Source organism: Pristiophorus japonicus, chromosome 12 (assembly GCF_044704955.1).
Source record: "Pristiophorus japonicus isolate sPriJap1 chromosome 12, sPriJap1.hap1, whole genome shotgun sequence".
Lineage (NCBI taxonomy): Eukaryota > Metazoa > Chordata > Chondrichthyes > Pristiophoridae > Pristiophorus > Pristiophorus japonicus.
In genome coordinates, this window is record NC_091988.1 from 101507171 (window position 1) to 101520671 (window position 13501).

Below are 13501 nucleotides of genomic sequence, written 5' to 3' on the forward strand. Positions count from 1 at the left end.
CAGAACGAACATGCGTGTAGAATCGATAGCGTGAGATGATGATGCCTTCTTTTGGTTTAAGATGGTCACGTACCAGAGCACACAATTCCTTAGTCCTTGTCCGTTGGACGTGCAGGCGAGAGAAGATTCTTTATGAGGCCATAGATTTTCGGACAGCAAACAGTGAGGAAAACTGCCCTGCGCCTAATTGAGTCAGTAGCTTCCTCCATTTTGTTGGTCACGAAGTACAGGTCCAGGCGATCAATAAAATCCAACCAGTCCTCTCCCTCCACGAATTGCTCCAGAATTCCAATGTTGCCCATTTTGCATGCGAAGGTTCTGGAGTTACCTCGTCGCCAAATGTTATGTATGTAATAACTCGATAGACTGAATACTATACACTCACTCAGGTGCAAACCTGGCTCAACTTTATTTGGGCCCAAAAGTGCCCACATTACATGGTGGCTTCCTTTATATACCTGGCCCACACACATGTGCGTGCAGCCCAATAACCTCTGACAGTGGTGCCCCCTGGTGGCTAGTAACCCCAAGCATACACACATGACAACCAGAACGCAGCGACCGATCGATTTTTCCGGGGGGAGAGTAAACAGCTCGAGGTCGTGGTCCATATTGGGACCAATGACATAGGTAGAAAGAGGGATGAGGCCCTGCAGGCAGAATTTATGGAGCTAGGAGGAAAGTTAAAGGGTAGGACCTCAAAGGTGGTAATCTCCGGGTTATTACCGGTGCCACGTGCTAATGAGTACAAGAATAGAAAATAGAGAGGATGAACACGTGGCTGTAGAGTTGGTATAGGAGGGAGGGCTGTACATTCCTGAGGCATTGGGACTGCTTCTGGGGGAGATGGGAACTGTACAAACCAGACGGGTTGCATCTCAACAGCGCCGGGAACAATATCCTCGAGGGGAGTTTTGCTAGTGCTGTTGGGGAGAGTTTAAACTAGCTTGGTAGGGGGATGGGAACCTGAGAACAAATTCAATAGGGAAGGAAGTAAAGCTGACATTGCATAGCAAGAATGTAGAAAGTGACTCTGTAAGACAGAGGAAACAAAGGTTAGTAAGTAGTAATCAAAGAGGTCTTCCTGGGCTAAATGGTTTTTTCTTTAATGCAAGTAGTATAGCGAATAAGGTGGATGAGCTAAGAACACAGGTATGAAACTTAGGAGTATGACATTATAGCCATTACAGAGACATGGCTGAAAGAGGAGCTGGTTTGGCAGCTCAATATTCCTGGTTACAGGAGTTTTAGACAGGACAGAGAGGGGGGTAAACAGAAGGTGGGGGGGGTTGCGGTATTGATTAAAGAAACTATTACAGCTGTGAAGAGGGATGATATGTTAGAGGGATCGTCAAATGAGACCATATGGGTCGAATTGAAAAATAAAAAAGGGGTGATCACACTGCTGGGCATGTATTATCGACCCCAAAACAGTGGGAGGGAGATTGAAAAGCAAATATGTAGGCAAATTTCTGTGAAGTCCAGAAACCATAGCGCAATAATAGCAGGGAATTTTAACTATCCTAATATTGATTCGGGCAAATATAGTGTGAAGGGTATAGAGGGTGCAGAATTCTTAAAACGTATTCAAGAGAACTTTTTTAGTCAGTATGTGTCATGTATGTACTTTTGGGATCACTGGCCACTAGATGGCGTCACTGTTGGAGGCCATTGGGCTGCACGCACGTGTGTGCAGCCCTAGTAGAAAAGGCCAGCCATTTTATAGATTAGTCACTTTGGGCTTTAATAAAGCAGAGCCAAGGTTCTACCTCTTGGAGTTAAACAGTACTCAGTCTAACAGTTATTGCATACACAATATTTGGCGACGAGACAACAAGAACCTTTGCTTGCAAAAATGAGCACAATTGGATTGTTGGAGCTATTTGTGGAAGGAGAAGATTGGGCAGACTTTGTGAGCCGTTTGAGCCAGTTCTTCGTGGCCAACAAAATGGAGGAGGTCGGCGACGCAGATCAGCGCCGGGCGGTGATCCTCACAGTTTGCGGTCCAAAAATTTATGGTCTGACAAAGAATCTACTCCTGCCTGTGACTCCAACAGAGAAGACGTATGAAGAATTGTGTACACTGGTACAGGACCAACTTAAGCCAGACGAAGGCGTCATCATCTCGAGATACAGATTTTATACGCACATTCGCTCAGAGGGCCAGAATGCGGCGGATTTCGTTGCCGACCTGAGGCGTCAAGCGGGACCGTGTAAGTTTGGGGCTGTGTTGGCAGACATGCTGCGGGACTTCTTTGTAATCGGCATCAACCACGAGGTCATCCTGCATAAATTACTGGCGGTGGAGACATTGGACTTGACCAGGGCCATCACGATCGCTCAGTCATAGAAGTCTAAAGCAGATATCAGTGAAAAATCAAAACTCGGCAAGTACTGTAAATGTCATTGATTCGAAGTTTGACAGAGCGGCACATGGCAGGACCTACTCAACTGCGTACGCGAAATCTGTGGCTGCCCAAAGTCCGCCAGCGGGAATGCATCTGATTTCTCCGTGTTGGCGTTGTGGGGAAAATCATTGGCACCAGCAGTGCCGATTTAAGCAATATAGTTGCAAAGGCTGTCTGAGAGTGGGGCATCTCCAGCACAAGTATCCGCAGATGAGCAAGCGTGTTGCGACACACCATGTGGAGGACGATGGTCCGACTAGCGCGGATCCAGATATGCAATCCGAGATACCAGAGGAGAAAGTGTATGGACTGTACTTATTCCTAACTAAGAGCAAACCAATAACGATCAACGTGAAATTTAATGGGGTGCCGGTATCGATGGAACTGGACACGGGGGTGAGTCAATCGATAATGAGCCAGAAGGCATTCGACAAGCTGTGGGATACTGAGGCTATGAGGCCCAGGCTGAGTCCAGCCAATGCCAAGTTGCGCACGTACACCAAAGAACTCATAACGGTGATTGGCAGTGCCACAATTAAAGTGTCGTATGTCGGTTCACGAGTTACCGCTGTGGATTGTCCCAGGCAATGGCCCAACGCTGTACAGCAGGAACTGGCTTGAAAAAAACAGATGCGACTGGAACGACATCAAGGCATTGTCATCGGAGGAAGATACATGTGCCCAAGTACTGAGCAAGTTCCCCTCGCTGTTCGAACCAGGCATCGGCAACTTCACAGGATCCAAGGTGCAGATCCACGTGGACTCGGATGCAAGACCCATCCATCATAAAGCTCGGGCAATTCCGTATATGATGAGGGAGAAGGTCGAAATCGAACTGGACAGACTCCAACGTGAGGGGATCATATCACTGGTTGAATTTAATGAATGGGCCAGCTCCATTGTTCCTGTGCTGAAAAGTGATGGCAGTCAGTCAGCACCATTCAAACCTGCATCCAACAGGCAAACAGAATGTGCTGTCCAAATCATAAAGCAGAGTATGAAGTGAGTAACCCAAGGGTCACTGCAGATCCGCCTGACATGCATACTGCTTAGTTACAGGACAAGACCACACATGCTTACTGAGGTCTTGGCTGCCGAACTAATGATGAAGAGAGTTCTTAAGACCAAGTTATCTCTTGTACACCCTGACTTGAATATAGAAGACAAAGTCAGCAAGGGTATCACGATCGTGCAGCTGTGTAACGCAATATTTCTGTAAATGATCCTGTATATATTCTGAATTATGGTCAGGGTCCCAAGTGGATCGCTGGTACTGTCATGGCCAAGGAGGGCAACAGAGTATTTATTGTCAAGCTCAAAAATGGGCAAACATGCAGGAAACATATGGATCAGACAAAGCTGCGGCACACAGACGAACCGGAACAGTCGGAGAAAGAGACAATCGACGATGAACCAACCTACCCTCAGTCTTCAGAGGACTCAGTGGTCATCAGTGAATCGGAACTTTCAATCACTGACATGTTCAATGAAAATGGATTTTCAATCCCTGACATGGCCATTGCCACTCCCACCAGGTCAGCCACCTAGCCACCAGTCACAACAGACTGAACACTCACCCAAGGTTGGAGTTGAACTGAGACGGTCAACCTGGGAACGTAAAACACTGGACCATCTCAATTTGTAAAAGACTGCGTTAATATCTCAGAGAGGGTATTGTCATGTATGTACTTTTGGGATCACTAGCCACTAGATGGCGTCACTGTTGGAGTGCCCCACTGTTGGAGCACTGTTGGGCTCCACGTATAGCCCAAGTGGAGCACACACTTGGGCTATATGTGTGTGCAGCCCAAGTATAAAAGGCCAGCCATTTTGTTTATTAGTCACTTTAGGCCTTAATAAAGCAGAGCCAAGGTTATACCTCTTGGAGTTAAACAGTACTCAGTCTAACAGTTATTGCATACACAACAGTATGTAACAAGCCCAACACGAGAGGGGGCGGTTTTGGATTTTGTTTTGGGGAATGAAGCTGGGCAGCTGGAAGGGGTGTTAATGGGAGAGCACTTGGGTGCCAGTGACCATAATTCAGTCAGATTCAAGGTAGTTATGAATAAGGACAAGGATAGACCAGGAATAACAGTCCCAAATTGGGGAAAAGCTAACTTTGCTAAGTTGAGAAGTGATTTGGCCACAGTGGACTGGAAACAGCTACTTGTAGGTAAATCAGTGTCGGAACAGTGGGAGGCATTCAAGGAGGAGATCCGGAGGGCTCAAGCCAAACATGTGCCCTGAAAGAAAAAGGGTGGGGGTAACAATTCTAGAGCCCCCTCGATGTCTAGGGACTTACAGGGGAGGATAAAGAAAGAAAGGGAAACTTATTTTATATACCGACAGCCAAATACTGTAGAATCTTTGGAGGAATATAGAAAGTTCAGAGGTAAAATTAAAAAGGATATTAGGAATGCTGAGGGAGAGCATGAAAAATTCTTGGCGAGTAAAATTAAGGAAAACCCTAAGATGTTCTATAAATATATTAAGAGCAAGAGGATAACTAAAGAAAGGGTAGGGCCTGTTAGAGACCATGAGGATAATGTCTGTGTGGAGGCAAAAGATGTTGGTAGGGTTGTTATTGAATACTTTGCATATGTTTTCACAAAGGAAAGGGACAATGCAGATACTGCTATCAAGGAGGAGTGTGAAATTCTAGATGAAATAAACATAGTGAGAGAGGTGGTATTAAGGGGTTTAGCATCTTTGAAAGTAGATAAGTCCCCAGGCCCGGATGAAATGCATCCCAGGCTGTTGAACAAAGTAAACGAGGAAATAGCAGAGGCCTTGACCATCATTTTCCAGTCTTCTTTGGATTTGAGCATGGTGCCGGAGGACTGGAGGACCGCTAATGTGGTATCCTCGTTTAAGAGAAGGAGGAAAGGGATAGGCCAAGTAATTACAGGCCTGTCAGCCTAACGCCAGTGGTGGGAAAATTATTGGAAAAAATCCTGAACGACAGGATCAATCTACATTTAGAAAGGCAAGGATTAATCAGGGACAGTCAGCACGGATTTGTTTAGGAAAGATCGTGTTTCACTAATCTGATTGAATTTTTCAAGGAGGTAACCAGGAGGGTCGATGAGGGTAGTGCATACGATGCAGTTTATATGGACTTTAGCAAAACTTTTGATAAGGTCCCATAGACTGGTCACGAAGGTTAAAGCACATGGGATCCAGGCAAAGTGGCAAGTTGGATACAAAATTGGCTTAGAGGTAGGAAACAAAGGGTGTTCTTGTGACTGGAAGGATGTTTTCAGTGGGGTTCCGCAGGGCTCAGTAGTGGGTCGCTTGCTTTTTGTGGCATCCAACAATGATCTAGATTTAGTAGGCCATTTAGAAGTATAGATGAACAAAGAGACCTTGGAGTGCTTGTCCACAGATCCCTGAAAGTAGCAGGCCAGGAGGATAAGGTGGTTAAGAAGGCATACAGAATGCTTGCCTTTATTGGCTGAGGCATAGAATACAAGAACAGGGAGGTTATGCTTAAATTGTATAATACTCTGGTTCATCATCATTGGCGGTCCCTCGAACGAGGATGACTTGCTTCCACGAGTTCACAGGTGTTTCGATGAAGGACCCACTGTTCCAGTCCTGAACTCCAATTGAGGAGATGGATTTTTTAGTGTGTGGTGACCGTTGTACATCAGCCACCACACGGGCTTGACAGAGCTAGGTCTTGGACCTGTGGCAAGGGTTAACCAAGACGACTGGAGACCTGCTCTGCTACACGGACCTAGTGCGCACACATATCGCAGTGTGAGCTGGCCCATGCTGCCCCTGGGCCCTCGGCTCTTCTGGGCTCCGTAGCCTCATCTGTCGCACCTCCGCCACAAACACTTGCCGCTCCTCCGCCCCTACCTTCCCACTCCTCTGTACCTGGCCACGCTCCAAAACGGCGACCAGAGTTTTGATGACGTCACCCAGTCGCCCATCTCAAAATCCTTGGAGCAGCTCGCGCTGGAGGTTGAAAGGGTCCAGCTCTTTTACTTGCCGACCTGCGGAGCTGTTCTCTCGCAGATCGGGGGACCACGACTCTGGTTAAGCCACAGCTGGAATACTGCATGCAGTTCTGGTCGCTGTATTATAGGAAGGACGTGATTGCACTAGAGAGGGTGCAGAGGAGATTTACTAGATTGCTGCCTGGAATGGAGAATCTTAGCTATGAGGACAGATTGGATAGGCTGGACTTGTTCTCATTGGAACAGAGGAGGCTGAGAGGAGACCTCATTGAGGTGTATAAAATTTTGAGGGGCCTGGATATAGTGGATAGCAAGGGCCTATTTCCCTTGGTGGAGGGATCAATTATGAGGGGGCATAGTTTTAAGGTGGTGGGTGGAAGGTTCAGAGGGGATTTGAGGGGAAGCTTCTTCATGCAGAGGGTTTTGGGGGTCTGGAACTCACTGCCTGGAAGGGTGGTGGATGCAGAAACCCGCACCACTTTTAAAAGGTGCTTGGATGGGCACTTGAAGTACCATAACCTGCAGGATTACGGACCTAGAGCTGGTAATTGGGATTAGACTGGGTAACCTCTTGTTGGCTGGTGCAGATACGATGGTAAGTATTGCAGGGAATCGAATACAGCCAGGGTGATCTCCTGGACTAGTTTCGATCGCCTGGATGGGTCGGAGAGGAATTTGCCCAGATTTTTTCCCCAATTGGCCTAGGTTTTATCTGTTTTTTTGCCTCTCCCATGAGATCACATGGCTCCGGTTGGGGTGGAGTGTAGAATATTGGGGTGTAAGGGGTGTCGCAGTTGTGTGGGGCGAACTGGTTGGGCTGGGTGCTCTTTACCTTTCCGCCATTGTTCATTGTTCATAGGTTTATATGTAACCTTCAGGGCTGCTGACCGAGGGCCGTGTGTGTGTTTGTCAGCCGGCGTGGACACGATGGGCTGAAATGGCCTCCTTCTGCGCTGTAGATTTCTATGTTTCTATGCTTCTAAAATCTAGTGTCCAGAATCGGACACCATAGTTTAGCTGAGGCCTAACCACTGTTTAATAAGGTTTAGAATAACTTCCTTGCTTTTGTACTCTTTGGCCCCAATATTTACAGGGAGGCGGGGTCAGTACCTCAGCCATGCCCTCTGCTTCCAGTAAACACTATTGTAAGCATGTATACTTCAGGTTCATTGCTGCTCAAGCAGTGATTGCTTTCTCCGAAATTGAGATAACAATGAGTTACTACAAGCAGCCTAATGGCTGGGTGTTACAGCAGTGAGAGAAACAGGTCACTCACTCATTCCCCCTTTGGAGTGACCCATTTGAAAACACATAGGGCTAGAAATTGCCCCTGATGCGGAATTGGGCCGTAAGCCCCTCGAAGGAAGCGGAGCGCTGTTTCCGGCGCTCCACTTCCTTTCAGGAGCACTCCCTGGGCAGGAGCAGGCCAACGCTGCATAGTGCTGACGCGCTACAATGCCCCTTCCCTCCCAATTAAAGGGGAGGGGCGCTGCGCACACTGCAGGCCCTTTGGTGGCCACCACTGGGCCAGCAGGGATGCAATCGACTGGGCCTGCAGCCCAGCACTCGTCAACGCGAAGGCCGTCATTGTCGGGCCGACCCAAGAGTCAGGCGACAAATAAAGGTGGCGGCCAGAGGCGCTAAAGGCCTCCGCTTTAAAGGGTACCCCGGTGGCGGATGTCCGCCAGCTTTGTGTCTCACGCAGCTGGCATTGAGATCTGCCCATGCCAGTGGGGCGATTTCCCCTGTGGGGCGTTAAAGGGTCGCGTGGGGCAGTGAGGGGTCAGCGTGCACGGTGATTACGTCATCGGCAGATGCGCATCGGTCTGGGTCACTACCATTGGAGTGCGGCGCTGCCGGGACTACACCCCTCAAACCTCCAGAGCAATTTCCCAGGAGGCAGTATCACCCTCCCCTCCCCCGGATGAAAACGCCATTGTGCCCCATTTTTATCGCCCCCCGGAGGTGCTAACAGGGCTATAAAAAGGGGCAATTTCACCCCCAAAGATTCTAAAAGATTGGCATTTAATCGGTGAACTTCATATCTAAACACAACGCATGTTTACTGCAAGCGTGCCTGCTCCTTTGTTCCATAGGTATTAACCCACAGTTCAACAATCAGAATTTGTTGCTTTAATAATTTATAGAAATAACTGCAGCCTCTTCTCGAATAGGTAAAATGTTGAAATGCTGAGATATTCCATCATAAAGAAAAATTCTATAATATAAAAGTACTAAAAATACCAAATACCATTTTACCTGTCTGTGAGTGGGGTGATGACCAGGCGACCGGTATTCCCCAAATATTCATACCCATACAGGAATTCAGCATTCACTGCACACACACGGAGATCATCCCGTGACCAATAGTACCTGAAAGGTAATTTTCCATACTTCAACACCAATGTCGCAAAGGCACCCATAACATAATCCATTCACTGATTCAACCCAGCTTTATTAGCCGGCTGAGGTGTCCCTCCCAAAGCAAGCGCTCTACTCAGAACTCCTTCACGGCAAACGAGCCAAAGGTCGGGAGAGGAAACGTTACAAGGACACCCTCAAAGCCTCCCTGCTGAAGTGCAACATTCCCACTGACACTTGGGAGTCCCTGGCCAAAGGCCGCCCTAAGTGGAGGAAGTGCATCCGGGAGGGCGCTGAGCACCTCGAGGCTCATCACCGAGAGCATGCAGAAATCAAGCGCAGGCAGCAGAAAGAGCATGCGGCAAACCTGTCCCAACAACTATCTGTCCCACCTGTGACAGGGACTGTGGTTCTCGTATTGGACTGTTCAGTCACCTAAGGACTCATTATTAGAGTGGAAGCAAGTCTTCCTCGATTCTGAGGGACTGCCTATGATGATGTGAGTACAAGCACTGTGTTTTGGTGCTTCCCTCCCCACACAAACCACTCCACTCCTGATGAAAGAATGTATCCCACTGAATTATCAAATAACATAGTGAAGATTTTCCTCTCAGGAATCAGGTGCCCACATTTGGTATTGGGCAGATAGACTCCAGGTGCAGGCTCGCCATTTAATTGGGCCCCTGACATGGTGGGAAATATAAAGGTCCTGGAAAAGGTTCAAAGAAGGGCCACTAAATTCTTAGTTTTAAAACTCTTATTTACCATGATATGCATAGAGAACTGGATGCAGGAGGGAGGGCTTCAGATTCCTTGGGACCAGTTATGAGCTGGAGGGACCTATACAAGATGGACGGGTTGCACCTCAACAGTACCAAGGTCTGTGCAGGGAGGTTAGCTAGTGTTGTGGGGGATGGTGGTGTCACACACTCTGCCCTAATTTGGCACGGGGTGCAGCACCAGGATGATGCATTAGAGATAAGATACAAGGTGCACAGGGGAGTGAAGGAGACAAACAGCAATAGAATAAAGAGTAATTCAGAAATAGGAGGAGTCAGACAGGGGGGAAATACGAGGCAGACAAAGATGGGTTTGGAATGCATGTGCATAAATGCATGGAGCGTGGTAAATAAGGTTGGTGAGCTGCAGGCACCAATTGCCACATATTGTGGCAATATCGAAGAACTGGCTGAAACAAGGGGGAGAAATGGGCACTTAATATTCCTGGCTACAATGTATTCTGAAAAGATAGGGAACAAAAAACAGAAGGGGTGGCAATATTTATCAAAGATACTGTTACAACACTAGAAAAGGATGATGTGATTGAGGGTTCAAAGACAGAATCTATTTGGTTAGAATTATGGAATAATAGAAGCGCTATTAGCTGGGTGTATACTATAGGTCACCAAATAGTGGGAAGGAGATAGAGGGACAATTTTTCAGGCAAATGCAGAAACATGCAAGAACTTTAGAGTAGTGATAATGGGGGACTTCAATGATCCTAATATAGATTGTGAAAATAACAGTGTGAAGGGCAAAGAGAGGGAGGAATTTCTGAAGAGTGTACAAGAGAACTTTCTTGATCAGTATGTTTCCAGTCCAACAGGGAAGGAAGCTGTGCTGGATCTAGTTCCGGGCAATGAAGTGGGACAAGTGAAGCATGTTTCAGCGGGGGAGCATTTGGGAAACAGTGATCACAATATCATTAGGTTTAGAGTAGTTATGGAAAAGGACAAGGAAGAATCAAATGTGAAAATGATATTATATCTTAAAACTGTTAAGAAACAGCCTGGGAACATACATTGTGCATGGCACTTCCCTTCCTCACAGTGGGCTGGTCCACAAAATGATTAAAGGTAATACTGATCTATAGGAGAAATATTAATTCAATATGGGAACTGGCATACAGAATAATAAAGTAATTATACAGATAGAATGTCCTGGGAGTCTGGATAAAATATAGATAGGCGGCTTTTTGCTATCCATGTGGTGCCTAATCCTAATGAGCAGTGTGGAGGCCCCGACCCACAAGAGAATGCCAGCGGCAGGTCGGAGCCATAAAAGGAGTGGCGAGCAGCGACCTGGGAGCAATGTGGAGGCATACTTCTCCGGGGAGCAGCACGAGCTGCGACGGCAGCGAAGAGTGACGTCATCAAGGTCCAAGTCGGTGATTGGAGCATGGGCAGATACAGCAGGAGCGGCGAGAAACTGTGGAGGGACGTGATTGGGGTCCAGAGGAGGCGTGAGTTCGGGGCCAGGGGCCCAGGGACAGCACGGGCCAACCCACACTGCGATATTTGTGTGCACTAGGTCCGTGCAGCAGAGCTGGTCTCCAGTTGTCTTGGGTAATCCTTGCCACTGGACTAAGACCTAGCTCTGTCAAGCCCGTGTGATGGCTGGTGTGCAACGGCCACCACATGTTAAAAAAATCCATGCATAGGCATCTTGCACCCTTCAGGCTGCAGTTCAGGACCTGGAATTTTAGGTCCTGCATTGGAACACCTGTGATCCTTTTTTTGGCATGGAAGCAAGTCATCCTCGTTTCGAGGGACTGCCTATGATGAATCCTGCAACCTGGCTGACTATCTACCATTTCAGAAAACTAGCGGTCGCCTAATATTACTTACTTTACAAAGACTATCAACTGCATTTCTTTACCAAAAGGCTTCTACCATTGCATTTGTAATTGCACCAATTTGGGAAAGTAGGTGAAAAAAATCACCATTTGCTTTCTGGCACCTTGATGTTAATAAGGCCATGGTGGTAAACTACTGATCTCTGTGGTATATCATCTAAATGTTTCTAATGTAAAAGAGGCTTTTACCTGAGCTGACTGATCCACTCAAAGTCATTCACGCTTTGAACATTTTCCTCCAGCAGGTTAGCCACTACGTCCTTGGCATGTACTTCAATCACAATCAGTGCTGATAATATTGTTCTCTGCATCCTTGTCAGCTTCCCTCTCACAAGAGCCACCAAATCATGCAGCTATTTAAAAAAAGAAAATGTCATTGGAAAGAAACTTGAGGGAAGTGTCGGGAAGAACCATTACTCGAGATAAATATTCAAAAGGAAATGTCATTTAAAATGTTAACGGGACTAATAGTAGAAAGGTCACCAGACCCTGATGGTATGTATCCCAGAATGCTGAAGGAAGTTGGGAAAGAGATGGTGGAGGCACAACCATCATTTCATGAAACTCTTTAGAAGCAGGTATTGTGTCGAAGGACTACAGTGAGTTACACATTTGTTCAAGGAAGGGAAAAGAGATAAGTCAGGAAAAATAGGTTTGTTAGCTTTACCTTAATTATGGGCAAACTTTTAGAAGAAATTAGTGAACAACAAATCAGAGAGATAGCATGAATTTGATTAATTTAACTGAATTGTGAGAAAATTACAATGAATAGATAAAGGGAATGGAGTGAATGTTGCAAATGAATTTTCAGAAGGTATTTGATAAGGTGCCATATAAAAGACTTGTTACAAAGATATAGGGACTCTGGATAAAAATGCCAGAGATAGATTTTAAGCTGAATTTTCGGCTTTTGTGATTTTGGGGCGGCAATTAAATATTGGGAAGAACGAAGCCATCGTCTTTGGTTTCCACCACAAACTGCGTTCCCTAGCTACCGACTCCATCCCTCTCTCCAGTGTTTGTTTGAGGCAGAACCAGGCTGTTCGCAAACTAGGTGTCATATTTGACCCTGAAATGAGTTTACTGCCACATATCCGCGGCATAATTAAACCTCCTATTTCCACCTCCGTAACATTGCCCCCCCTCTGCCCTTGTCTCAGCTCATCTGCTGCTGAAACCCTCATCCATGCCTTTGTTACCTCTAGACTTGACTACTCCAATGCACTCCTAGCTGGCCTCCCATATTCTACCCTACGTAAACTTGAGATCATCCAAAACTCGGCAGCCGTGTCCTAACTCGCACCAAGTCCTGCTCACACATCACCCCTGCACTTGCTGACCGATATTGGCTCCCGGTTAAGCAATGCCTCGATTTCAAAATTCTCATCCTTGTTTACAAATCCCTCCATGGCCTCACCCCCTCCCTATCTCTGTACTCTTTCAGCCTCACAACCCTACCAGATATCTGCTCTCCTCCAACTCTGCCCTCTTGAGCATCTCTAAATATAACTGCACAATCATTGGTGGCACACCTTCAGCTGCCTGGGCCCTAAGCTCTGGCACTCCATTCCTAAACCTCTCCGCCTCTCTACCTCTCTTTCCTCCTTTAAGACGCTCGTTAAAACCTACCACCTTTCATCTGCCATAATTTCTTCGTATGTGGCTCGGTGTCAAATTTATTGGTTTTGTCTTATAACACACCTTGGGATGTTTTATTACATTAAAGGCACTATATAAATACAAGTTGTTGTTATAATGGTGGCGGAGTGGTCCTGGAAAAAGTTTGTGCATTCGTCTGATAATTTTGGCAAAGAAGGAGGTTCCATGATCGGGGGCGCAAAATCAGGCATTACACAAGGAGGTTTTTGTTAAATAAGTTAAATAAGTCAGAATAATGTGCAGGACAAGGTTGTGCAAATGCCCCAATTTTTGTTGAATACGCTTGTAAATAGTTTCTTTGATTTAACGCACTTCATTGTTGGTCAGTGCCCTGCAACATAACTTTGTCTATTGTTGGCTTTCTTTTAGTGGGGGAGTTTTTGTTACTTTGTTGCGGTAAAGTGTCTGTTTGATTCTTTGCCATTGGTGTCTTGTGCATCATTCCTACGTTCACCGGAGAAGTGCCTTTA

At 46.6% G+C, this 13501-nt stretch overlaps 1 protein-coding gene across 8 annotated transcripts in view; it reads right to left on the minus strand.

Moving 5' to 3' along the window:
• Positions 1-13501, minus strand: part of dnah1 (dynein, axonemal, heavy chain 1) — a 668552-nt gene that overhangs the window by 359162 nt on the left and 295889 nt on the right. For all 8 annotated transcript variants that reach the window (XR_011596078.1, XM_070895813.1, XM_070895814.1 and 5 more), the window contains 2 exons: positions 11562-11725; positions 8636-8749 (listed from right to left, as the gene is read on the minus strand). Coding sequence is in view for 7 of the 8 variants with exons in the window: in XM_070895813.1 (XP_070751914.1) it covers positions 8636-8749; positions 11562-11725 (278 nt within the window). In the remaining variant the exon portion in view is untranslated. The remainder of the gene's footprint in view (positions 1-8635; positions 8750-11561; positions 11726-13501) is intronic.